This window comes from Nelumbo lutea, chromosome 6 (assembly GCF_056320005.1).
Source record: "Nelumbo lutea isolate HS-2025 chromosome 6, American lotus-T2T, whole genome shotgun sequence".
Taxonomy (NCBI): domain Eukaryota; kingdom Viridiplantae; phylum Streptophyta; class Magnoliopsida; order Proteales; family Nelumbonaceae; genus Nelumbo; species Nelumbo lutea.
In genome coordinates, this window is record NC_142689.1 from 2099262 (window position 1) to 2126560 (window position 27299).

The following is a 27299-nucleotide window of genomic DNA, read 5'->3' on the forward strand; positions in this document are numbered from 1 at the left end:
TTGGAGAAAAAAACCATGCCTGTAGGAGGTGGATGTAGCACACTGGTAGCCCATTATCCTTACAGCACTTATTCAAGTTAGTAAAAAAGAACCCAGAAAAAAATAAAAAAACCGACATCTTCCTAACCTTTAACAATTTGTGTAACTGTGCTCATTCAGAGAAACAAATTTGGTAGTGACTGACAGGCGAAATCCCTCAGTTGGTTCAGCACTGGCAGAACTACATTACCTAAGTCGGGTCGGTCCTTCCGCCGAAGCTCACAACACTTCAGCGCAAGTTTTGCAAACTCAACAGTCTCCTTCATCGGCCAGTCATTTACCCTAGGGTCCAACATCTCCTCCAGCTCACCAGCGTCCATTGCTTCCTCCATGTTATAAGCAAGTCCCATTGGAGGCTGTGCAGTGATGAGCTGCAAAAGGATGATGCCAAGGGCATAGACGTCAGACTTCATTCCCAGCAATCCAGTCTTCTGATACTCAGGATCAATGTAACAGAAGGTCCCAGCAGCAGCCGTCATGCGATATTGGGTTATAGCTTCAGCAACAGAAGGCGGTAAAAGGCGTGCCAGGCCAACATCAGCAATTTTGCTATTGAAATTGGTGTCGAGAAGGATGTTCGCCGGCTTGAGGTCACGATGAACTAAAGGTTCTGGCTTCATCTGGTGTAGGTAGAGTAGTCCTGTTGCAATATCTGCAGCAATCTTAAAGCGTAACTGCCAGGAGAGAGGGGGAGTGTTGTTCCTGCAGAAGAGTCGATCTTCTAGGCTGCCATTAGCCATATATTCATATATAAGGCATCCATATTCAGGGCAGGCACCCAGAAGCATGACCATATTTGGGTGGCGGATGCAGCTCAAAACTTCCACCTAGACAAGTTGCATAACGTCATCATGGTAATGGCAGTAAAGTAGGGAAGTAGTAAAGTTAAAAATACTATATATAAGGCAATAAATAAGAATCCATTTCAACTTGGAAATTCAACTTTTAAATATAGAGTTAAACTCAGGCAGATCAATGAAGAAACTATGTCAAGCTTTCACTCAACTGAACCTAATCTAGGCATCCAGTCAGATCAATGAAGAACCGAATTTATGGCAATCATCCACTCAACTGGCCCTATACTTGGCATCCAGTCAAGTTATAAGTTTGGAAATGAGTTCAACATGTATGTGGCCGTTATAGTTAGAACCGCCAAGCATTACATAGAAACCAATATGGTGTCAAATAAAAAAAATGGTGGCAATTCAAGCTTATGGTTATTTGCCTGAATAAATAAAAATTTTAGATTTTGGAACAGGCTGAAAGGCATATCTTTGCACCAAGGCAAATGCCAGGTTCTAAATTGTATGAATATAGAGCACACCCACCCCTCGCAGTGGATAGTAATAGGAAATGGCACTGGATAGCAAGAAAAAAGACTTATATTGAGAGACAGAAATAATACCTCCTGCTGAAATTGTTTCATTCCTTGATCAGCATCAGACCTTAGAATCTTGATAGCAACAAGAGTGTGATCGAGAGTAGATTTGAAAACGGGTCCATATCCACCTTCACCAATCTTGAGATTATCTGAGAAATTATTTGTGGCCTTCTGAATTTCCACAATAGTATATCTCTTATACTGAAAATCTGGAGAAGCATCACAGACTTTCATCTTCTCCATTTGGGCAGCTTGATCTTCTCGCTGTGCTAATTTAAATCTCTCTTTCTCATTTCCTGCCATTTCCTCTGCAAAGTTTTCTCCTATCCCTTTCTTCCCAGCCATCCATGAGTCAAGATCTTTAGCCTGTACACCATAATGACAAATGAAACACAGAAGGAAAAGGTAAAGCCTTTAATGTATTACAGGGGATAAAAAGAAATTCCATACAAAAGAAATAAAAAAAATCTTAGCAGAAGTCATTAGTGCCTGCCTTGTTATGCACACCCATCATTGGATGAAATTCATGCTTCAGTCTACCTAATTCCGCTTCCTCTCCTTCCTGTGATTGCAAAAAGCAAGAGTCCAATGACTCCCTGGTGAATATGAGACTAAGAAAACTGTTGGCAGGGTTCTAACTTCCAGATTCATAGGTTACAAAGACCACACAAACACAGATTGGAGTCATAGTAAGATATGCTGTAGAGTTCTACATGTGTGAGAAAAACTTTTGATGCTAAATTTAGAAACCCCAAATTTTCAAAAAACAAAAAAAAAAAAGTTCAGCAATAATAATAAGTTTCCTTTTTCCCATTTTCTTGGGGCAATCACCAAAGGGTTAAAGGCTTAAATTCACTAATTGGTCACAAGCTAAGAATTTTCCAATACTAATAAAGAAATCCCTAGTCTTTTATCTGAATAAAAGTGCTAATTTATCAACGGGGGGATCCAGAAAGCATGACTTCATTTATCAACTTAAACTTTTGTGCACTAAATACATGATGGGACCATTTAAAAAATAGTAGTAGGAAAAAAGTGGGCATTGCTGTCACATGTCTGCATAGCACTGAAGTGAAGGGAAATGCATAAATTGCTGCTTGTTAGAAAGTTACAAAGACAAAATATGAAAACTTACGCATAAAGAAACTATTAAGAAATAAAACACACAAGGTTTAAAATGTCATTGTCAGTGGAAAATATCAGTCATCCAAATATAGAAAACATGTTGGAAATGTTAAAAATGTTGTATGAAAATATTGTAGATATTGTAAACATGGTAGAAGCATTGTGAAATGTGAAAAAAAAAATACACAATGATATTTTATGAAACAATAAAAGAAGCAATAAAAACACCTTTTTAGATTATTATCTTATTCCAAACCATCAAACAAGCCAAGAAACTAAGGTTAATAGACAAAACAATACACTGCAAAGTTGTCCTGTGGACTTTGAAAGTTTCAACTACATAATAAAGTTCAAGCAAAATTTAAACTCATAGAATATACAAATAATTCTAATAGATCAGCCAAATAATCTATTATACAATCAAAAATTGATATTATTGTCACATTCAAAAAGAAATTTTAGCTAGATCAAAGTGGTCATCATCTCCATTAGGCAGGTGATAATACTATTGTTCCACGTATCTAGAATACTATTGCCAACTCATCATGTTATTATACCACCATGTACATAATGCCACTAATTTTCATTGGGGAATATGTTGATTCCAGTAATATTTTGTGTTGGTACCCATAGAAATGGAAATATTAAGAAATATGTTGACATTTTAATCTCACCATATATAACATATCCATAGAGGATGTATTGTCTTCCAAAATTGATACTAACAAGCAATGATAAAAAATGGTACAAATAGGCCCTAAAGCAGGAAGTAGGTAGGTCAGAAGCATACCAGTGATTCTGCAGAGCAATAAGATTCAGTACTCTGGTGTGAAAGTTCGTTCAAATTCAATCCTCCAGACAATTTCTGCTTTCTAAATGTACTCAAATCGAGGCTTCTAATATGTGCATTGGGATCTTGGTGCAGATTTGAGAAATGTGACTTCTGAACCCCAACATCTACATAATCTCGTTGGTAGTAATTAAGATGTTGATCAATGCCAGTCCTACCTGGGTTTGGACATGAAGCTGTACTTGGATATAAAAATTCTGGATTAATCCTTTTATGCATGTTGCCATCATAACTTCTTGTAGAAAACTCCCCTTCTTGACCTTGTTCAATTCTTCTGTTTCTCACCAACAGAAACATGATATCAGATAATGGCTCTAAACTAGGAAGAGAGCATAATAAAGCCCTACGAGAGAGAAAAAATGAGAAAATTTTTTCTTTGTAAGATTGGCTGATTGGGGATTTCAATAAGATCAGAAAATGGTAAACTCCATTTATATATAGCAGACAAGCATATCCATGGTTGGTATTTAGCACCCATCAAGGGAACTTCTAAAGCCAACAATTGAATCCAAAAGGGTAGAGTTCAAATTTTGTTCTGGCAGATATCTTAGGTGTGCCAATTGGAGAGCAGGTTTTCCAAATGCCAAATTTATGCCACATGATATGCAAGGGTAAGATGATGTCCTCCTATTTTGCTTCTATTGTTCTTAAAGTTGTTTATTTGCTTCATAATTACTTGTAAGAATATTAAAGAAAAAGCATGGATGAGAAAGTGAAGTAGTTCAATAATTGTAACAATAGCTGGTACCTTGACTGCTTTTGAAGCTCAAATTCACTTCTAGGTTATTGCCAATCAAGATATGCGAATGGATTATGCCATTACCCAAATTCTACCTAATACTAAATACTTATATACATTTATAAATGGATAGGAACCAGAAACACCAAACATGATTAACCTCCAGTTTGGCAAATATAACTTAAATCTGATCAATTAGGATTCTTTTTTTTTTTTTTTCTGATGAGTAGATCATCTAGGATTCATCTGTACATAGTTCACTAGTTTCTGCCATGCGGAGGAATCATGTGGTCAATTGGACAAGGGACTGTCTAGATCAACCATGCCTTTACATACCCTGTCTATTATGCCCAGACACAGATACATACATGGACACGGATATGGGGACGAAAACCTCTGTGACTTCTATACAGTGCACCCACAACCTGTTTATCATGCCCTGCTACAGTGCAAACCTCTACAATAGAATTGTCAGCTTCTATGAACCCACCAAATAGATTGTTCTTTTAAGAAGGTAAAAGTATTGTTTTGTAGTGATAAAGAATGGAAAAAGAGAGTACATCATCCCATGTACAATGAGAACCTGTACATTGGGAATGTACAGAAAAAAAAAAAACATAGAAATCATCCAAAGAAAGGTCTTGCAAAAAAGAACCAAGTTGGACACCCTAAAATATTCTTTATACACCCAACCAATAATAAAAAAAACCTATAAGATTACTCTTAACTTCCTCTCTAAGTCAGAATACTTGTTATCTGTTAGAACTGTTAATATTTTATGTAGTATGTGCCGCAGGGGCACTAATGCCTTTTTACCTTTTTTATTATGTCACCCTATATATAGTAATAGAACTGGTGCCGCCAGAACACTTTTTTAGACTCCAATCCTTCTCTTCTCCTCTCTCTCTCTCTTCTCTCCTTTCTCTCTTCTCTCTCCATTCTTTTTTACTTTTTTCCACTGATAATATGGTATCAGAGTGCAAATACTAGGTCTGAGAACAGATCGATCAATTTTCCTCTTCTTTTTCTTGCTGTCTTCCCCAGATTGGGTTCAAGAAATATACCTACGACTGATTCAGAAGAAATTTCTTTTTTCTCTCTCTTCCTCTTGGTCATGTACCAAGAAAATCTATAAAACTAAGGTGGCTGAATTCTGTGAGAAGGTTCAGTGGTTTTTTAACCCCTGTTTGTGGATTGTGTGATCCTTGTGACTGAATATGAGTTTCCTCTAGGTCACGAATGGCCTGCTTTTAATGTGACAGCACTAGTTGTATTGTCTCCAGGTGGTTGTGGTGATTAAGTGGCCTAGGATTGTGGTGGACTGTGGCTGTTGGATCTTTTTTAGACTTGAAAACAAGCTTGGAACCTGTTTTCTGGGGGCAAATAGTGCTGTGTGTGTCCAGACTGTAGAGTAGTTTATGTGGACTGCAGTTCTAGTGTTCCCCAAGGGCTGACCTGTGTTAGAAGTGATTGTTGTGTGCTTCCATCAGTTGTATTTAGAGATGAACAGTGAATTTGATCATGTCCTCTGAAGAGTATGCATCTTCTGGTGTTTCCACAAGTCCAAATAGTCTGAGTGGGGGGATTTCCCTATGACTGTAATTCCCCTTGATGAACTTAAATACCTCAAGTGGTCTAAGGGAATTAAGTTCTACATTACTGCAAGAGGGAAGGTAGGTTATATCAATGGTAAAGAGAAGGAGCCAAAGTTGGAAATGCTGAACATGATAAATGAGATCAAGAGAATAGTATGGTAATGTCGTGGCTCTTAGTTTCTATGCTGCAACAAGTGAGAAGGGCCTTCATGTGGGTTGAAACAACTTATGAAATATGGGAACGGACAAATCTACCTATTCGGAGCAGAGAAATTATGCAAAGATATATCAATTGCAAGCTGAATTGTCCACTTGTAAGCAGGGGGAGAGGAGTCTTTCAATATATTACTCAAATTTGACATCAATTTGGAAGGAGTTGCATCATTATCAAAGTGTGGATTGGAAATGTAATGGAGATGCAAAAGACTAGAAGTCTCTTGTCTCCCAGCAGTAAATATTTGCTTTTCTCTTGGGGCTGAGTCCTATGTATAAGTCTATCAGGGTGCAAATTTTTGGAAGTAAGGATCTCCCTTCAATCAAGGAGATTTATGCCTTAGTACAATCTAAAAAGAGTAGAAGAAATGTGATGAATTGTTTAGATGGGGAGCCAGTTGCCTTGGCAGTCAGAGGGGGTACAAATGAAAATGGTGGGAGTTCTTTTAAGAAGGGCGACTTCCAAATGAGGGTGGATGATAAGGATAAACTTTGGTGTACTCATTGCCAACAGTCCAAGGACACTAAAAGGACATGTTGGGATCTTCATGGAAAGCCTAATTGAGCTCAAGAGTTAAGTAAAATCAGCATCTAACCAGACTAAGAAACCAGTTTGGCAAAGTCAAAAGAAGTATAACAGCAAATATGGGCTTTCAAGAGACTTGCCCCACTATATCTTAGGAACGTCCCTCCAGTTCTAATCCCCACAAAGGAGTATTTTCATAGTGATCTCACAGAGTTCTTTGCTTTGCATGGGTCTCTTCACCTAAGTTCCTGTGCTAAAACACCTCAACAAAATGGTGTTATAGAAAGAAAAAAAAATCATCATCTTATTAAGGTTGCTCATGGACTATTATTACATATGCATGTTACCAAATGTTTCTGGATGGATGTTGTTATGTCTACTGCATATATCATCAACTATATGTCATCTCGGTTTTTAGAGTACAAGGCCCCACATCAACTTTTGTTTCCCAAGGCCCCTTTGTTCTCTATTCCTATATATGTCTTTGGGTGTTTTTGCTTTGTTCATGACTTGGCTCCTACTCATGGTAAGCTTGACACTCATGCTTTGGTCTGTTTCACATAAGTACTGTCTCCATTGATGTGTCCTTCTTCGAGAGTGAACCCTTCTTCCTTGTTTCTCCTCAAGGGAAGAGTAGGGATGAGGAGAACCATGTTCAGGTTCAACTTTCTCCTCTTCTTGATCCTCCTCCATTCCGTGTTTTCCTTTGCCACCATAAGGACTAGCAAAGTTTAAGAGCCATGGAGCAATCTGTAGCTATGCTACCAACACCGTCAGACTCTCTAGAGGAAAATTCTTCTCAGCCAAGTACTCTTGTTTCTATTAATATGCTTGGTCCTATTGAGATAGATTCTTCTGCTATTGATGATCTAGATATTCTTATTGCTAATAGAAACAGTGTTAGATCTTGTACTATTAATCATCCTATCTCTCACTTCATTTCCTATGATCATGTTTCACCTTCATTTCGTGCTTTTTTATCTCCATTGGCAGTGTTCCTATTCCTAAGAATGTTGCAAAAGCTTTATCCATACTTAAATGGATAGATGCAATGAAGGAAGAAATTAATGCCTTACAGAATAATGGCACTTGGGAGTTAGTAGATCTTCTTAAAGGAAAAGAACCAATGGGATGTAAGTGGGTGTTCATAGTGAAGCACAAGGATGATGGTATGATGGAAAGATACAAATCCAGATTGGTGGAAAAAGGGTTCACACAGGTGTATGGAGTGGACTATGCAGAGACCTTTGCCCTTGTAGCCAAGATGAACTCTATTAGAGTCCTTTCACAGAAAACTAATTTCGACTAGGATCTTCACCCATTGGACATCAAGAATGCTTTCTCGAATGGTGATTTAGAGGATGAGGTATACATGACCCGGCCTCTTTATATGGGTTGAAGCAGTCATCACGGACCTAGTCTAGTAGGTTTAATTTGGTCATATAGCAGATGGGGTTTAAACAATGCTAGTTTGACCATACATTGTTTGTAAAGAAAGGTGAAGGAAAATTTGCAGCGCTGATAGTGTATGTTGACGACCTAGTGGTCATAAATGATTCGAAAACTGAAATATAGAAGTTGAAGGAGTCCTTAGCCATTTAGTTCAAGGTGAAAGATTTAGGTCCCTTACACTATTTCCTTGGGATTGAAGTTGCCCGCTCACAAAAGGAATTCTTTATTTCTCAAAGGAAATATGTCCTAGATCTATTAGAAGACACGGGCAAGTTAGGATTGAAGCCAATTGATTCACCTATTGATCCTAATCATCGGTTGGGTGACAATCAGGGGGAGGCTATAAAAGATGTGAAGTAGTACCAAAGATTCATAGAGAGACTTTTATATCTGTCCATGACCAAACTTAGCAATGCTTACGTTGGGGTTGTCCTCATTTAGTTTATGCATAACCCCAAGACCACACATTTTGAGGCTATTGAGAGGATTCTTAGATACCTCAAGAAGTTTCTAGGGGCTGGTTTGTTATTCTAGAAGCATGGGCATTTGAAAGTTTGAAGTGTACACATGTTGACTGGGTAGGGGCAGTAAATGACAAAAAATCTACCGGTGGATATTGTACTTTTGTGGGAGGTAACTTAGTCACCTGGAGAAGTAAAAAACAAAGTATGGTGGCTAAGTCCAGTGTAGAAGCAGAGTACAGAGCTATGTCCCATGGAGTTTCTGAAATTATGTAGATAAAGAACCTATTAGGTGAATTGGGTTTTGCAGTTAAGAGTTTCATGTCACTCTATTGTGACAAAATGGCTGCCATCAATATTGCAACCAACCTAGTTCTCCATGATAGGACAAAACACATTGAAGTAGACAAGCATTTTATTAGAGAGAAACTTGTAAGTGGATAAGTGTGCACTCCCTATATTAGCTCATATGAACAACTTGTAGATATCTTCACTAAGGGCCTTTATCACTTGCAGCACAATGGCTTGTGTGACAAGTTGGCATGATTGACATCTATGGCCCAAGTTGAGGGGGTGTATTAAAACTGTTAATATTTTATGTAGCATGTGTCTTTTTACCCTTTTATTATGTTGCCCTATGTATAATAATAGAACCGGCATCACCAAAACACTTTTTTGGACTCAAATCCTTCTCTTCTCTCTCTCTCTCTCTGTCTCTTTCTCTTCTCTCCTTTCTCTCTTCTCTCTTCATTATTTTTCTACTTTTTTCCACTGATAATTATCAAATATATGATGATTTCTTTCCTTCCAGATTGTCCAAATGATGGCATCTAGGAAAGAATTCTGTAATAATTTTATCCTATTGTTCAGATCCTTAGTTATCCATCCTTTAAGAAGCTGTAAAACTGACTCGGGCAAGCAGAAGTGAATACCAAAATAGGACGATGCCATTCTCCACAGCTGATGGGAAAAGTTGCAATGGACAAAGAGATAATTTGAGGACTCCAGGATTCATTACATAAAGAGCAGAGACTTCTAGGCAAAAGCATCCTTCTCTTCTTATCATTTGGTTTGTAGTTAATCATCTTTCAAGACCTGCAGTCCATACCAAGAAGGCTATTTTTGATGGGATGTAGGAGCACCAAATGCTGGCTCAAGGAAAAGCATTTTCTTGATTGAGTAAAAGATTCCCATAAAAGGGCTGAACTGAAAACTTGCCTAATTTCTCCCAAGACCAAATTCTTTCATAATCTATTTGGATGTTAGACTTTATGCTTGAATGAGGCTTAACAACTAAGCAGCAGGCTAAATTCCCAGTCATTGAAATTTCTTCTAAAGGTAGGGCCCCTGATTACTCCATCATGTATGGTCAAAACACTCCTCAACAACATCCTTATTTTGGGCCATATCAAAGAGTGAAGGGAATCTTTATCTCAAAGTAAAATCCCTACACCATTTATCATCCCAGAATCTTATCTTGTTGCCTTTCCCTATCTTGTAACTAATTCCTTTCAAAAAATCAGGAAGAACTTCTAGAATACTACTTCAAATTGCACACCCCCTTGGGAAAATATCAGGCACTGAGTCCTAGGGGTGGCAGTGTTGACCCCAACTCATCTGACCCACCCAACCCACCCGCTTAAATATCCACCCATACTATGGGTCAAGATGGGTCGAATGACCCATTAGGGTCAGGGTGGGTTGTAACCCATAAACAAGGATAGGTGATGGGTCATGGTGGGTTGGTGGGTCAATATGGGTGGATTGGTATTCTACCCTTACCCAACCCAACCCAACCCACCCCACCCATTTACCACCCCTACTGAGTCTCACCCAAGACTTGTGAGTCCATATTTACCTGCTATGACCCTTCTCCATAGGCTTCCACTTTCCTTGCTAAATATCTTGCACCATCTACCAAGGAGAGACTTGTTAGTTTTTCTGACATTTCAGATGCCAAGACCGCCATATTTCCTTGGTTGACACAAAGCATTCCAGTTTACCAAGTGGAATTTAAAACTGTTCCTTCAACCAGCCCATAGGAAAGTCCTCAATTTCTTCTCTAATTACTTCACAACACCAGCAGGGATTTGAAATAAAGACAAGTAATAGGGAGTGAAGACAAAATACTTTTTAAAAATGTAAGTTTACCACCCTTTGATAAATATTTTGATTTCCAAATGGCCAACTTCTTGTCAAACATTTCAATGACTGCATCCCATATTCTCTTAGAGTTACTTTTTGCACCAAGTGGTAAACCAAGGTAAGTGGTGGATAGCTTCCTTATTTTGCAGCCCAAAATATCAGCAAACTGATTAGCTATATTTCCTCCCCCTGGCAGCATTATTTCACTCTTAGATAGATTAATTTTGAGGCCTGATGTAGCTTAAACTTCACTTAGTATGTAACCCAGATAAATCAATTGATCAGCTGAAACATCACAGAAAAAAATGGTATTGTCTGCAAATTGAAGTAATGGAGCCTGCTTCGTGCCAGCACCAGCATTAAAACCTTGAATGAAATCGCCTTCTACTGCCCTTTAAGTGAGTTTACTCAATGCTTCCATTACAATACTAAATAAAAATGGAGACAGTGGGTTCCCTTGTCTTATACCCCTTGAATTTTTAAATTTCTCATAGGAGTCCATTAAAAGGGATATAAAAGGTAGGTGTGGTAACACATACCTTGATCCAGCTCCTCTATTTGGATTTGAAATTCATTCTACTCAACATTTAATCACGGAATCTCCAATTAACATGATCAAAAGCCTTTTTGAGGTCACCTTGAAAACTATTCTTTCTCTACCCAGCCTTTTCCTCAAGCCAATCAGTTCATTTGCAATAAGGACTCTGACTAGTGTTTGTGTCCCTTCTGTAGATGCTCCTTGGGATGGTGAGATAATCTGACTCATCACTTTCTTCAGTCTTGCAACTAATACTTCTGCGGTGATTTTGTAAACACTTCCCAACAAGCTGATAGGTATAACATTTTTTAGCTCAAAGGTGCCTTTTTTTTGGCATCAAAGTGATCAAGGTTGAATTCAAAATACCTTTCAAGGGCAGCCTTGGCAATGGAATGCTTCAAAAACTTTCATCAGGTCTTGTTTGATAAAGTTCCACCCCAACTAATAAATTTTCATTGTAAAACCATCTAGGCCTAGAGACTTATCCCCCTCTATTTGAAAGATGGCATCCCTAACTTCCTCCTATGTAAATGGCTTTTCCAGGTCAGCTGCTTCTTCATCAGAGATTCTGTTGATGTCCAAACCATCCAGTCTTAGTCTTCTTTTCCTATGAACCTTATAAAGGCTTGTGTAGTAATCTGCAATGGCCCCCTTGATTCTTCCCTCATCCTCAAAAACCTCCTCATTCACATTCAACATCTTAATACTTTTCACCCACCTTCTAGCACTGGCCATTTTGTGAAATAAGGCAGTATAATTATCTCCTTCTTTTAACCAGAGACTCATAGACCATTGCCTCTTTTTCACCTCCTCTTGAATTGAAAGCTTGTCAAAGTTCGTCTTGGGTTGTATCCTCTTTTCCTATTTTCTTCACTCCACATACCTCACTCTTCCTCGTTGTCAAGATCAATAATCTGCTACAAGTATTCTACTTTTTTAATATCAAGACTTCTTTAGGCCAAGTCTTATTTTTGGCTTCAGCTCTCTTAATTTCAAATGGAAAATGTGACTAGATGACCCTGTAAAGCTCATTTCCGTCCACTATTCCTGCAACAAATCTATAAAGCCTTCTTTCTTTAGCCACATTGTGTTCAAATCTGAAAGGCCCATAAGCTATAGTGGTGATACCTCTACTATCTAAATGGAGTGACATGTGGTCTGAGAGGGGTTTAGAGAGAGTGAATTGAGACAGATCCAGAAAACTGTCATCCCATTCAGGGGAGATTAGAAACTTGTCAAGTTTTACCAATGCAAGAGCTGCTTGGTTGTTTGTCCATGTGAAATTGGCACCAAAGAGAAACAAATACATCACACTCCACCTCTGAACAAAATTTGCAGACTCCCTCATACTTTGTCTCTTCTTACCAACCCATTTTTTTCAAGGGTGAATCTGATTGTATTGGAGTCCCCTCCCATGCACCAAGGGGTTGAGAGTTCACCTTCTCTAATACCCTCCAATTCCTCCCAAGACCTGGGTCCTGCTGCATTTATCAAATACTTCTATGGTGTCACAGTTCCGAATCACCAAAATTCCACCTGCCGTTCTAGTGGTTGGTAAAAAACTCCCAATCACACTGCCTTTGACCCCCTCTGACCCCACATACTTCTAACCAAAGAAGTTTCCACCTATTGTAGTCTAGTTTTATGCATGCAAAGAACATCCTATTACCATTTATTAAAAAGTTAGCAGATTAGCATCCTCCTTCCCAAGTTAAGGCCTCTAACATTCCAGGAGATTACTTTCATATTTGTCATGGGGACTAGTAAGTCAAGATTTTTGTCTCCTACTCCTTGTGATCCGATTGTTAGAGTCATCCACCCTATCATTAAGCCCCCAAGCCAACCAAAATAGTTCTCAATCAACTCTCCTTCATTTTCTTCGCTTTTCTTCTAAAAATCTATTCTCAATCTCTATAAAGAGTTCTACCATTTCTCCCTTCATACCCTAGATGGAAAATGAGAAATTCCCAAAAGACAAACTTTCAACAACACCCAAGGAGGCATTTCCTCATCAAGAGGATTAGCCTTCCTGTATGGGCCTAGGCCAGGCTGAGATGGGCATTGGGCCTATGACATCAAAAAATGAAAACTTAATTATTTATAAAACTTAATTATTTAAGTTATATGATGTATAATACATGAAAAACTATTGCATGGGCCCAAACTAGGCCAAGCTTAGCATGGCTTTGGGCCTATGACACAAAAAATAGGGTGTGGGCTTCATTCTAATTCCTAGGCTTGGCCTAGCTTGTCTTGGCTTGTCTATCCTTTAACTGATGAAGGCAAGGCCTTCATTCTAATTCCAGAGAAACGTGAGACTTGGGACAACACTCAAGTGTTACATTCACTAATGAGTGTTGTCTCAAGTTCCACATTGCTTAGGAATTTGAATGAAGGCTTTGCCTTCATCTATATAAAGCCTTACTTAGGAGGACAACTCTCATATCTCAGTTGACCCATGTCTTAACTCATGAATATGTATGATATAAATTAAAGTTTTAAATAAAATAAAATGTATTGTATATGTATAAACATAAAAAAAATATATATATATATGTATATATAAAATAAAAAAAGGGGCAACCTAGTGCACGAGGCTCCCACCAATGCGGGGTGTGAGGAGGGGCAGATGTATGCAGCCTTACCCCTACACATATAGAGAGGTTTCCAAGATTTGAACCCTAGTCACCCAAGTCACAATGGAGAAATATATATTATTATATCATATGTTGTATATTTTATTATTTTATATATTATTATAATATACATATGTAATATAGATATAATATTATAATATTAAATATATAAATTATTACATATAGGACATAACATAATATTTTATAATATAAATATTATATATATATATATATATATATATATATATTGCGGGCCAAGATAGCTTCTGAGTCGGGCCAAGAATGATCACCCTAACTATAGCACCTCAACAATTCAATTGTTTGGCTTGAATGGAATACTGAGTTTGAGGTAGAGTGCGAGCCCATAGTGGATTGATCCTATGGGTTTTTAGGAGAGCCAAAATGTGAATTTACTCTGCCCACCCTTTGACTGGGAGTGCTTAGTGATGTGTCTAGTGAACCATCTCTTATAGGTGAAAGAAGGCTAAACAAGATTCTTTTTACACCATTTGTCCAGCTGGTTTAACACCTACTTGAATTTGGATTCAGTCCTCACAAAACTGTCCTCATATCGTCCTACAGCCCTTTTCAGCCGTGAATTGGGAACATCTCTGTACTTGTATTTTTTTATTCATGAGGAGATATTCTCAATGCATAGCTGCAAGGGACTATTTAAAAAGCAAGGTCCCCTGTTTTATTCATGTAGAGAAGATGGGCCGAATGGCCCATAGGCTGTTACTGTATGTTATCTCTATGTTCTTCTCTATAATGGGCCTTATTCTGGGCCGATACTCTTTTATGCTCATTTTTTTTGTAATTTCTTGTCCAACTAAGGACCTCTCTTGTAATTACTAAAATATTAACTTAATAAAAGTGTATTAGAGAGTTAGAGGGAGGTTATGTTCGAAACACTCATCCTCTAACTCTCCTTGCCGCAACTCTCTCTTCTTCTCTAATCTCTCTTGCTAGTCTCCTTTGTTTCAAACACAGTCCCTACTTCTAGGACTGTTTTTCAACTTGGTATCAGAGTAGGCCACTGCTTGGCGTGTCCCTCATGTGGTTCTAGTCCAGCCAACTACGTGAGGAGGTTCTAGGGCTGAGAGTTTACAGTCATCCGCCTGATTCTTGGAGGTCATTGGAGGGTTCCCAAGCTTCTACACACTTGGAGAAGGGTTCGATGGCCAGGAAGAATCAGAGAACAAGTTGCTTTGCCTGATTTAAAATCAGAGAAAAGGGTTTTTCGAAGTCATCCTAGAGGACAAGTGTTCGGCCTGGTTTATTGTACAAACCAGAGACTCTCTTACTATAAGTCTTGGCTCAGTTGTTTCTGGGTTAATTTTTTCACTGTTCTGGATTGTTAAAAAGGGCCGAAGTTTCCTTGAAAACAGTGCTACTATTCGGCTATCCTCTGGTCTGACTTAATCCAGAGATTTCTGGGTTGTTTTTTATCTCTTTTCTGGACTGTCAAGTAGCCGAAATACCCCTGGAATCACTGCTACTGAGACTGCACCATTCGGCCACTGTTGCTGGACTGCTCCTACCTAGAAATCTCTGGGTTGTTTTTGGAGGTCCTATTCGGCTGATTATTGGGTTGGGAAGTTGCTGAGACTGTTAAAACTAAGAGGTACTAGTCTCATCTTCATTCCAGCCCCTTCTTGAAGGCTGAAACAGTAAACAGTACCCTATACTTTGAAGGATGAAACAGTAAACAATGGGCTGTCAAGTATTGGACACTGAGTGTTCGACAGAAGGTCTCTCAAGGACTGTATTTCTTTTGCCTTCCTCTTGGGACATCGACTGTTAGAATCATAAATATCTTGTGTTTGGAGGTTGTTGGGTGTCTTTTGGAGGCTGAAACAGAAAAGAAAAGAATTATCACCGAACTTTGCATGATGGATTTCTCAAACTTTGAAAACAAGAATACTGCTGAATATGGGCAGATGTTGGGAACCCCAACCGATTCTATGCTAGCTGTAACTACAGTCAAGCTTGATGGGACCAATTACTTAGCTTGGTCACAATTAGTGAAAATCCATATTTGTAGCAAGGAAAAATGGGGTTTTATTTCTGGGAGCAAGAAAGCTCCTTCAGAGGATGATCCATCTTATGAGAAATGGGTACAAGAAAACTACACTGTGATTGGGTGGCTTGTGAACTCAATGCAGCCATAGATCAGTCAACATTATCTGTGGATGAATTCGGCTAAAGAGATCTGGGATAGTGTTGCAGAGACTTATTCCCAGAAGTTGAATGTTGCTAGATCTTACAAACTGAGAAGTGATGTGAAAAATCTAAGATAAGGGGAGAAGTCACTTGCAGCATACTTCTCAATCTTAAAATCTATATGGCAAGAGATTGATTTGATAGAGGCCGTGACTTGGGATACCCCTAAGGATGCTGAACCATACAGGAAATTGGTTGAACGGAATAGGGTGTTTGAGTTCTTGACAGGGCTGAATTCTGAATATAATATTACAAAGCAAAACATCTTGTCCAAGGAAGATGTTTCATTGTCACAAGCATATACTCTGGTCAGCAGTGAAGAAAGTAGAAGGCAAGTGCAGGTTCAAGGAGTTGGTATTAATGATCATTTTGCAAATATGGGAATTAAACCCAAAGGGGTTATAGAAGCTCACAGTGGCTCAGGAAGGAAAGAAGTGGTGTGTGAATATTGTAAGAAACCGAAACATTCAAATGACAAGTGCTGGAAGTTGCATCCCAATCTTGTACCCATCAGATTCCAAAAGAAGAATGATAGTAGAAAGACAGGAAGTGCACATGCAGCCACAGGCACAGATACAGAGGTTGAATCTACCAGTGCACAGTTGGCAGCCATGAAAGCTGAATATGAGAAGTTTGGAAAGATGATCAGTCAGCTTGAAGGTGCATCTTCATCATCCATCCCTTCTGGAAGTTCAGCCACCATTGCCTTTGCTCACTCAGGTATAAGGGCTTCCGCTAACCATGCATCCACCTCAAGTAAACACAAAACCCCTTGGATCATAGACTCAGGTGCTTCTGATCATATGACCAACATTTCCACTTTATTTGTTTCATATGACTTACTTCCTGGCCGTGACAAAATCACCTTAGCTGATGGTTCTCTTGCCCCTATTTCCGGCAAGGGAACTGTCAAGGCTACAGACTCCTTACTCTTACCTTCCACTCTTCATGTGCCTAAATTAAATACCAATTTGTTATCTGTAAGTAGCCTGACCAAATCATTGAATTGTTGTGTAACCTTTTTCCCTTCTCACTATGTGTTTCAGGACCTGAAGTCTCAGAAGGTGATTGGGAGTGGCCATGAAGCGAATGGAATATACTTGCTCGACACCCCTGGCCAATGCTGTGATCATCCCAAGAATGTTGCTTTTCGTTCTACCTTTTCAGAGTCTGTTAGTCAAATTATGTTGAGTCATTGTCAATTGGGTCATTTACCTTTTTCTGCTTTAAGCCATTTGTTTCCAAAACTGTTTAAGGAAGTCAGTGTGTCCAGTCTCAATTGTGAGTCCTGTCAGTTGTCAAAGCATTGTAGAAAAAATTACCCTGTGAGCAATAAAAGATCCTCTTTTCTTTTTCATATTGTGCACTCTGATGTGTGGGGGCCATACCATTTATCCTCTATGGGGGGTTACAGATATTTTATCTTGTTCATTGATGACTTCTCTAGATTCACCTGGATATACTTAATGAAATCCCGGGATGAAGTCCCAAGACTTGTGAGGCAATTTCATGAGCTTGTTCTAACTCAATTTGGTACCAGAATTAAGGTTTTTAGATCTGACAATGCAAAAGAGTACTTTGAGAAGAGTTTATCCTTGTATCTTTCGGACATGGGGGTTATTCATCAAAGCTCCTGTGTTAGAACCCCTGAACAAAATGGAGTTGCTGAGAGGAAAAATAGACATATTGTTGAAGTTGCAAGGAGCCTTTTGTTTGCCTCACATGTTCCCACAAGATTTTGGGGTGATGTTGTACTTACTACTACCTATCTCATAAACCGTATGCCTTCCAAGGTTCTAGGGTTTAAATCCCCCTTCAGTCTTCTTCATCCAGACAAGGATCTCTTCCCAATTCCTCTTCGTGTGTTTGGCTGTACCTGCCATGTTCACATTCCAAGTGTGCAAATACACAAGTTTAAACCGAAAGCCCACAAATGTATCTTCCTTGGTTACTCCCCCACACAAAAGGGTTATTGTTGTTTTGATCCAAAGACTGGCACCCGACATGTCTCTATGGATGTTACCTTTAATGAACTTTCTCCTTTTTATAGTTCCTCTTAGGATGGACTTTGTCCACAGGGGGAGAGTCTGTCACAAGTTTTTGCTCTTCCTCTTCCTGTCCCAGTTGAGTCTCTTGACAAACCTGTATCCTCACCAAATGAGTCAAAGGAGGATCAATCACTTCATACCTCTTGTCCAGGGGACCCTATTTCTTTACCCCCTCGCCCCATCCATAATCCCAAAGTGTATCAAAGACAGAGATCCAGGAATAAGCAAGTGGTTTTCCTTACAACAGATGAAGCTCATACATTCCCAATCACAAATGAGATAACAGGTACTGCTTCAACTCCTTTAGAATCATCTTTTCCAGACCTTGATGTCCCCATTGCTGTTAGGAAAGGGAAGCGGAAATGTACTGTACACTGCATTTCCAAACACCTTTCTTATGACCTGCTTTCTCCTTCATACTTTGCCTATCTCTCTTCTGTTGCTTCTAACCCCATTCCTAGGTCTGTCTCAGAAGCTCTTGGGATTCTAGAATGGAGAGATGCTATGGAAACCGAAATGGGTGCCTGAAGGGAAGGATCCGGTTGGGTGCAAGTGGATTTTCACCATTAAATACAGGGCTGATGGAACTATTGAGAGGTACAAGGCTAGACTTGTTGCAAAAGGGTATACACAGACATATGGGATTGACTACCTGGAGACTTTTGCCCTTGTTGCCAAGATGACATCTGTGAGGGTTCTTTTATCTCTGGCAGCTCACTTTGATTGGCCTCTCTATCAGTTGGATGTAAAGAATGCATTCCTGAATGGTGACTTACATGAGGAAGTCTACATGTGCCTTCCCCCAGGGATGTATGGGAAAGATATGCAAGGAAAGGTATGCAGATTGAAGAAATCTCTTTATGGTCTCAAACAATCTCCTAGAGCCTAGTTTGAGAGATTTAGAGCTGCACTTGTTAAGTTCGGCTATGTTCAGACACAGTCGGATCATACTCTGTTTGTGAAGAGAAGTAGATCCTTGGCAGTGTATCTCATTGTGTATGTTGATGACATTATAGTGACTGGTGATGATGCCTCAGGCATTCTGGCTCTTAAGTCTTTCCTCCGTACAGAATTTGATATTAAGGATCTGGGGGAGTTGAGATACTTCCTTGGCATAGAAGTTGCCAGATCCAAGGATGGGATCCTTATTTCCCAAAGGAAATATGTTCTTGATTTATTGTCTGAAACTGGAAAACTGGGTGCAAGACCAACTGCAACTCCCATTGATGAGTCACAAACTTTCAGCTACAGATGGAACTCTGTTGGAAGACAAAGGGGTTTTCAGAGACTTCTTGGGAAGCTCCTGTACCTGTGTATGACTAGACCAGACATTGCGTATGCTGTCAGTTGCATTAGCCAATTCATGCATGCTCCTAGAGATACTCATATGGCAGCAGCAGAACGGATTTTGTGCTATCTGAAAGGCTCTCCAGGGAAAGGAATCCTATTTACCAAGCATGACCACTTGAAACTTGAAGCCTATACTGATGCTGATTGGGCTAGAAATATGGATGACAGAAGATCTACTTCAGGATATTGCAGTCTGGTGGCTGGTAATGTTGTCTCTTGGAGGAGTAAGAAACAATCTGTTGTGGCCAGATCTTCTGTAGAAGCAGAGTATAGGGCCATGGCACATGGGGTCTCGGAATTGTTGTGGCTAAGGTCCTTAATGGAAGAACTTGGGATTGATCATGACAGACCCATGATGTTGTACTGTGATAATCAGGCTGCCATCAACATTGCTCACAACCCGGTACAACATGATCGAACCAAACATATTGAAGTTGATAGACATTTTATCCAAGAAAGATTCTCCTCCAGAGAAGTGTGCCTTCCATTCGTTACCTCTGAAGGCCAATTGGCAGACTTTCTCACCAAAGGCATCTTCAAGGCAAGACTTCATCATGACACTGGCAAGCTGGGCATGATTGACATCTATGCTCAGCTTGAGGGGGAGTGTAGAGAAGATGGGCCGAATGGCCCATAAGCTGTTACTGTATGTTATCTCTATGTTCTTCTCTGTAATGGGCCTTATTCTGGGCCCATACTCTTTTATGTTCCTTTTTTTGTAATTTCTTGTCCAGCTAAGGACCTCTCTTGTAATTACTAAAAGATTAACTTAATAAAAGTGTATTAGAGAGTTAGAGGAAGGTTATGTTCGAAACACTCATCCTCTAACTCTCCTTGCCGCAGCTCTCTCTTCTTCTCTAATCTCTCTTGCTAGTCTCCTTTGTTTCAAACACAGTCCCTACTTCTAGGACTGTTTTTCAACTATTCACTAACAAAGTTAGCCTAAGAGACCACAAAGATTGAGTGGCCAGATCAATCTCTAGTTTTCCATTGCTCATCGCCTCTAATGCATGGACTTTAGAGAGCATTGAGCAGGGATTGCCTTCCTCTTCTCCAATCAGCTCCACCTCCTCTAGCATCCCACTTGCTAGCAACCTTGTGTTTGGACTTTCTTCTTGAACAAGATGTTTGCCATATTTGATGGCCTTCCTTTTAAGCACCAAAGCCACCACATACCCCAATTGTCTTCCCCTTTCAGCATCATTGGGCCTAACTTTGGCCATAGAGAAGCCATCCAAATGTTGTCCCCAACACAGATGGGGGGGGGGGGGGGGCAGGGCATCAAGTCTTCACCCTGATCCACTCCACTATGTTTTTCGCCAAGTTCAAGTTGTCCATCTCCACAAAGACACCCTATCTTTCTCACCAGGCTCTCCAACCAAAGGTGTAAGGAAAGACCCATAACTTTACCCAATATTCAATGGGTTCCTTTCTCCCCAGTTGACAACTGCCAAATTTGGGATCCCATAACTCCAAATGAATTCCATCAAACGAGTTTCTTGCCCCAATTTTCCAGATTCTAAGAGCCTCAATTTTGGATGGAAGTATGAAAAGGAATCAATTACTAGATATTTGCACCACTTAGCCTCACTTACACCCCAAAAGGAATGTCCTATCTTTACCACTCAACAATGGATGTCTTCCATTGATAAGTCTCTAGTGTTCACTAAACCAACCAGACATGCTTTAAGGAAGTCCAACCATTTACCAAACCTTATCCCTCTAGCCTAACATAGAAGCAGTTTGGATGAACTTTAACTAAGGCCTTTCCTTTGCTCATCCAAGTATTCTTTCATTTTGTCTCTACGAAGGAGGTTCCACTTTGTAGTGTAGGTCCAACAATCCTACATCTCAATCTACCTTTGCCCCTCCAACAAATAGGCCTTCCATTGAAAGTTCCCTCCATAATCTTTACAAGGAAGAAGGCCAAGATCCACAATCAATGGCAACAATGAATCACTTTGTTGGTATCATGCCATGTCTCTTGCTTCTTGTTGAAGGCAACAAAGAAAGATTTGTTAGCTTGTTTGGATTAGGATCCAGCTTTTTGGTCATTGAGTGAAACCATAGCTCTAAGTTAGAAGGGATCATCTTTATGACTATTGGTACCACATCAACAATGGGGGAAAAAGCTCTAATACAAACCTCAGCTACCAAATCATCACTCATAGTAGGTCCTTGGAATAAAAACTTTGCACATTCCATGGTCAATTTCCTTAAGGAATACCTTGCATCTTCCATAGACCATCCCTCAGAACCTCTGCCAATGTTTTCCTTGATGGGAGTATGAAAAGGAACAAGTCACCAACAAGCTTTTTCACATTGACTCCATCTAATGGTCATCAAACCTTGAGGACTCATCTCTTCATCCCCACTACTTATTTTTCCCTTAAGAATCATCCAATAAGGAAGTTTCCCAAGAAACTTTTCCTCATTTCTACAGATCCAATTGCCATTTCAAGGAAATACTTCTTCCCCTTACACTAAATCTAGCATCTTTCCCACTCCAGCCACATCTCTCTATTCAGAGTATTTCAATATGATACCCCTTCTTTAATGTGGGCATCCTTCATTGAAACATTCCTTCTCCATTTACCTCATTCCTTGTAGTCCCCTACAATGGCATGACTATGCAACTTGATTTCTTTTTTTTTTTTTTTTGGTAGACTAAACTTGATTGAATTTCTCAACTTGCATATGCTCAAAAAGAAAAACTACTACTACCTGTTAAATTTGAGAAAAATGTTTCCAAATGTCCTCCTTCCTTGAAGCTTTCCTTTCTTCCAAGTCGATCTAAAGCCATGTGTGTTAAAAGGTCCCACTACTTTTGGAATTATCTTTCAATTTTTGCAGTCCAGATCTCCTACCCACAGGACACCACAGTCTCACAGTGGGAACACCTCTCATTCATGAGGAGATATTCCTAATGCGCGGCTGTGGTGCCCTGTGGGTAAGGAATCTGGACACCAATTTTTGTGGTTATGAAGTAGAGTTCCTTTAGACTGAAGTTTCAAATGGAAAAATTGTAATTTTATGTGTATATAATATGGTGCACACTTTGCCCATAGAGTGGAATAGAATGTTTTGTTGAATTACATGATTATGTTTATGTTTCTCCTTCCCCAAACCCTAACTTTATTGACGTCTCTTCTCTTTATTCTCTATCCGCTTGTTCCTCTCCTACTTGCAGGTCTGATCAATTCTTTCACATCATCTGCTAATCCATCCTTCTAGAAGTCACCGCTTCACCACAGTCATCCCCTTCTACCCTCCCAAGTAAGTCTCCTTCCCTCTCTTGTTGAATTTCCTTCTCCCACCTTCCCAAGACAAACCTTAATCCTTCCTTTTCTTTGCTTATTGCAATTCTTTTATTAGTTTTGACCTATGTTACCCAGATATGGAAAAGACAACTGGATGCTGTATCAAATACAGAATTTACACTAACAATTGAAGCATCTGACATGATATGGCACCCTTATACAGATATCCAGGTATCACAGCTTTTAGCATTAGTTCCTTTGTTTCTAACACCTACCAACTACTTCTAGAATTGTAGGATCACTCTATCCTACATCACTGGAATTGGTGACCACTAGGCCCATGCCAGGCCATCAACTGAAAGCCTAGGCCATGCATCATCTTTATGTCCATAATGTGCCAGGCAAAGCGGCTACACAATCCCATCCCCCAAGCTGCATACCCTTCCCCCCCCGATGAAGGTGGGATTCAATCCCACATCTCCACTACAGTATTTTTTCTTAAATATTGCAAATTTGTTCTCAAAATATATCTTTGATCAGACATTTATAGATAACATGCCATAGTCACTTACTGGACATCACTTTTTACTTGGAGAGATGCTGCATTTGGATCACCTGTAAATCAAAATCAAGTTTCACTTTCACCAACTGATATGTCAGAAAACAAATGACTAGACAACAAGTGAAGCCAACTTTCTTATCAATCTAAAAGAGGAAAACCAAAAACAGAACAGGAAAAAAGTAACAAACTTTTAGTAGACTGAAAGTTTCCAGAAGATTCAAATTTGCGAGCTGGCCGTCTCTTCGTAGTATTAGGATGAGAAGCAGGTCGAACTGAAGATATCCTTCCCTTTGATATAATATATATAGAACAGAAATCTGGAGCAGCTTTTGAGACTGCAGTAGACACATCTGTACCCTTAAAGAAACTGCCAAATAAATTAAGACTTATGTGAAGAGAAATAGAGAATAGAGAGGCAATGGCAGACTTGATCAATGAAACTAAACAAAAGAAAACAACTAGTACCTTGTCAAGACATTTCTTGAACTTGCCCCAAGGACAAGTTTATCAACAGATTCTTCCACAACATAATCGACAATGGCTTTTGGTACATCTGTGTCATCTATGATGACCTCCTTGCATTGTAGCTGAATTAACAGAAGGAAAAAAACTCAAATTAGAGATGGGAGAGGAAAGTTTTTCTTTATTTGCTTATGTAGATAGTCCATTCTGAGTACAGATGAAAGAAACCCTGAAGTTTTTTTATAATAGAAAAAAATTAAATGAAATTCTAATAACTTAGGTTCTTCTTGGGCGTTGTCTAGAGCAATGTTGCAAGAAATGGACATATGAATTGGAATCTGATAAGTGTCCAGGAGTACAACACAAATGTGTTTGAAATTTTGGATAAGGAGCAGTTTGATAAGGGCTCAAGTGGCTGAACTGCATGACATATCACTTTGCCTTTTAGTGGATAAAATAATAAAAATAATAAAATGTGCAAGGATATAGTGATCGACCCAACTTCAGTTTCAGCCATTGAAGAACCCACAAACTCCTTAAAAACTTATTCACTAAAAGACAAAGCAATAAGCTTTTCAGCTAGCCATTTTAGCTGTTATCAAACAGTAAGTGTTGTTTTTCACAATATGGAGAACTTTTATATTCAAGAAATAACTAGGAGGTTGGCCATTCTTTCTCATTTGCTCAACATATCTCCCACTTTATGTTGTTCTAATAGAATTACATGTAATTAAGCTCACATTAAATTAAAAAAAAAAGTACTTTTACTGTAAATCTCATTCAATAAGTGACCTGCTAAATGTCAATACCCGCCTGTACTAGCATAGTTGTCTTCTTTCAAAAAATTTAAAGGCCCATATGAAGTGAACTTCAAGATTAAAAGTTCATAAAATTCAGACCTTTATGAAGGACTCCACATAAAGACATTAGAAAGTTCTAGTTTTACTTAAGCATCTTTTAAACAGTGCTAGTCACTAATGCAAAATAATATTTATCTCTAATGAAAATTTTGACTTAGCATTCTAAAATGCCCTAAAAAATTCAACTTTTTGCAAGATTATCAATGATAAATAAGCTACCACTTAACCTCTCATAATATGCTCAATTATTTATACAATAATAATGCCATTGTGGCTCCTATCTACAGATTTTCATTGTCTGCAGATTAAAATAATTAAATGAAATTAGCCAAAGGAGAGTGGATCTCCCTTTATGCAGAAAATTTGATATTTTAATGCTAGGAAAACAATCCAGCACAAGTTCAAAGCAGCTGTAGATCATTTGCTCTAAGAGTTTCAACAATATCATTTTTCATCAGAAGAAGATGTGAAGAAGCAGAGATCCTGCTCTTGCTATAAATTGCGAGAACATGTACCTATTGAAAGAAAATAAGAGCAATCAGGCTATTACATTCCAACCAGTGATATTTATTACCTCTGGCAAAATGCAACTGTACCCAGTTTTTAACGATTTGTTGCCTACCATACAGGAGTTCAAAATCTTTTTTTGTAAAAGTTCAAAGTCAGTGGTGGTACATACATACCCCTCTTCTATTGCAGTAACACTGGAAAGGAAGGAATACTTCTTTTGTCTGCAGGTCAAACTGTTGAAGGAATGTAGATGCAACCTCTTCATTTACTTCTGAGAGAGGAACTTGTTTCCCAGCTTCACAAAAAAAAACCAAAACAATGTCTTAGATAGAATCAGAAAGCATATTTAACAAGTTGGAATCTAAATATCAACAGAAGCCTATTAAAATGCAAGGAACAACCACAAGCAACTGAAATTTGTAACTTATCATCAAGTTTTTACAGCACCGAGAGAAATGAAAACATATGAAAAAACACTGACACATCAAGACCTCATCCCAGAATATAACTTGGATTCATTTTCCTAAATGAACTTATAAGATAGTAGGAACGTGAGAAAACAATCAGATCTCCCAAGTTGACACAGAACAGAGAGGTTTCTAAAACAGGAAAAACGAAGCAATTATTTGACTTCATTAAAAACAAATTAACAAACATTGGCCGGGCAAATGGATTCCATTATACCAGTAACTAGATAACAAGAATAATAATAATAACAATAACAAAAATGCCAGTTGGGGCTAACTTGTAGTAGGAATTGTAGGAGGCTTGCGAACATGAAGGAGGACGAAGATCTGCCCCTTGGATATTAAATGATCTGCCGCCCATCTTAGCGCGTGCTGGCTGCCCTTGTCCGTGTCAATTGCAACGACCACCAGGCCCTGATCTTCAGTATTATCCTGATTGCGACGCCAAGTACTTCTCATCATTTTCAGAGCCTAGATTTAGGACAAACCAAGTTGATAATTTAGGACGAACCGAACTCTACAATTCGTTGTAATTGTAGAATTCGGTTCTCCTCCTCCTTCCTCTCTTTCTTCTTCTTCTTGGTCTGATAAGAGAAGGAAGAGGAGCAACAAATTGTAGAAATCGGTCCTCCTCCTCCTCCTTCTTGGTCTGATAAGAGAAAGAAGAGGAGCAGAAATTAGGGTTTTGTGAGAAGAGATGGTTGTTGGATCAGGTATTCTCAGGAAACGCAGAGAAGTCATGTGAACAAGTTCGTTGGTTCACTGAATTTAGCACTTCTTCCGTTTTCTGTTTCTTTTTTAGGCGTGAAATCTGGTCAGTTATGCTACACACCCTATTAATAACCGATCAAAAAGAAATTGATAACCCAAATTAGCATATCCATGACCTCCTCCCTTTGGAATGGGGCCGTCTGTCTTTCGTGTCCTAACATGAGTCTCGATCTCCGTGTTTCTTTCCCGACCGAAAACTCTCTTCCTACGCTTTCTCCACCACTGCCATTTAAGGCGCTCCTCTCTCTCTCTCTCTCTCTCTCTCTCTCTCTCCTCTATTACTAAATCACAGCAACGACCGCGACTCGTGATGGGCAGGGCTAGAGGTGTTGGATGCAGGAGTCACCGGCGAGCCCGAAGCTCAAGAGGCATTGAAATTGTTGGGAAGCAGGATGGCAGAGCATTTGGGGATTAGGAGTTTAGGACAATGATTGTGCGATCCATTGAGAAACAGGAGGTCAAACGTTTCTGTCGGAGAAAAGCTGTAGCTTCTTCACTAGTGCCGTTATGAACCGTGAGAAGGAAAAACTGTGAGCCTTTTATTCTCTTTTTATGTTTTTGGCCTAGAGGATCAACACCCAAGATTGTCAGCACGAGAATATGAAGAGAAGACGGCAGGAAACATTGTAGAGGAGGACACGAACTTATCCAACAACGGAGAGAATTTAAGTATGACGAAGACCAGTTGTTGACACCTTAGCTACATCGGGCCATGGCGTGGGCTCGTTGGTGCTGGTTATCTAACAGCACGATGTAGTTAAATGACTTCATGCGAGTGTAGCATCTGTCTAAAAGACTGTTGACAGTCACAATGTGGTTTACAGCACCCCGGTTGGCTCTGGGAAGGCCATTGCCAACTAGGAAAAACGACTGTCGTCGCCGGAAAACCAGAGAGGGATAGATAGCACAGAAAGTTCGAAGGAGGAGGAGTTCAAGGAGTTCAAGGGGGGGGGGGGGGGGGAGAGAGAATGCTGCAAATGGTATTCATTAGTCCACGAATTGGTTCAAAACTACAAATTTCATACGATAGGCTTGTTTCATTCAACAAATTAAATTCCAAAGACATGACTTCTACTCCAGGATAGA

The 27299-nt window shown here is 39.2% G+C and overlaps 1 protein-coding gene across 4 annotated transcripts; it reads right to left on the minus strand.

The window, feature by feature from the left end:
• Positions 1 to 26853, minus strand: LOC148846782 (U-box domain-containing protein 52-like). Of its 4 annotated transcripts, none has more exons than XM_088949230.1 (10): positions 26330 to 26853; positions 25721 to 25874; positions 25149 to 25270; positions 23609 to 23730; positions 23332 to 23510; positions 23154 to 23196; positions 3336 to 3669; positions 1914 to 1982; positions 1445 to 1786; positions 1 to 866 (listed from the first exon to the last, which is right to left on the minus strand). In XM_088949230.1, exons 1-10 carry the CDS (start codon positions 26372 to 26374, stop codon positions 156 to 158), a joined length of 2121 nt encoding a protein of 706 aa, XP_088805356.1. In that variant the 5' UTR covers positions 26375 to 26853; the 3' UTR covers positions 1 to 155. The 4 variants fall into 4 exon arrangements, with proteins under 4 accessions (XP_088805356.1, XP_088805354.1, XP_088805357.1 ...); XM_088949228.1 differs by having other exon boundaries at positions 23332 to 23528; positions 26330 to 26500; XM_088949231.1 differs by lacking the exon at positions 26330 to 26853 and having other exon boundaries at positions 25721 to 26194.
• Positions 26854 to 27299: the final 446 nt, after the last annotated feature.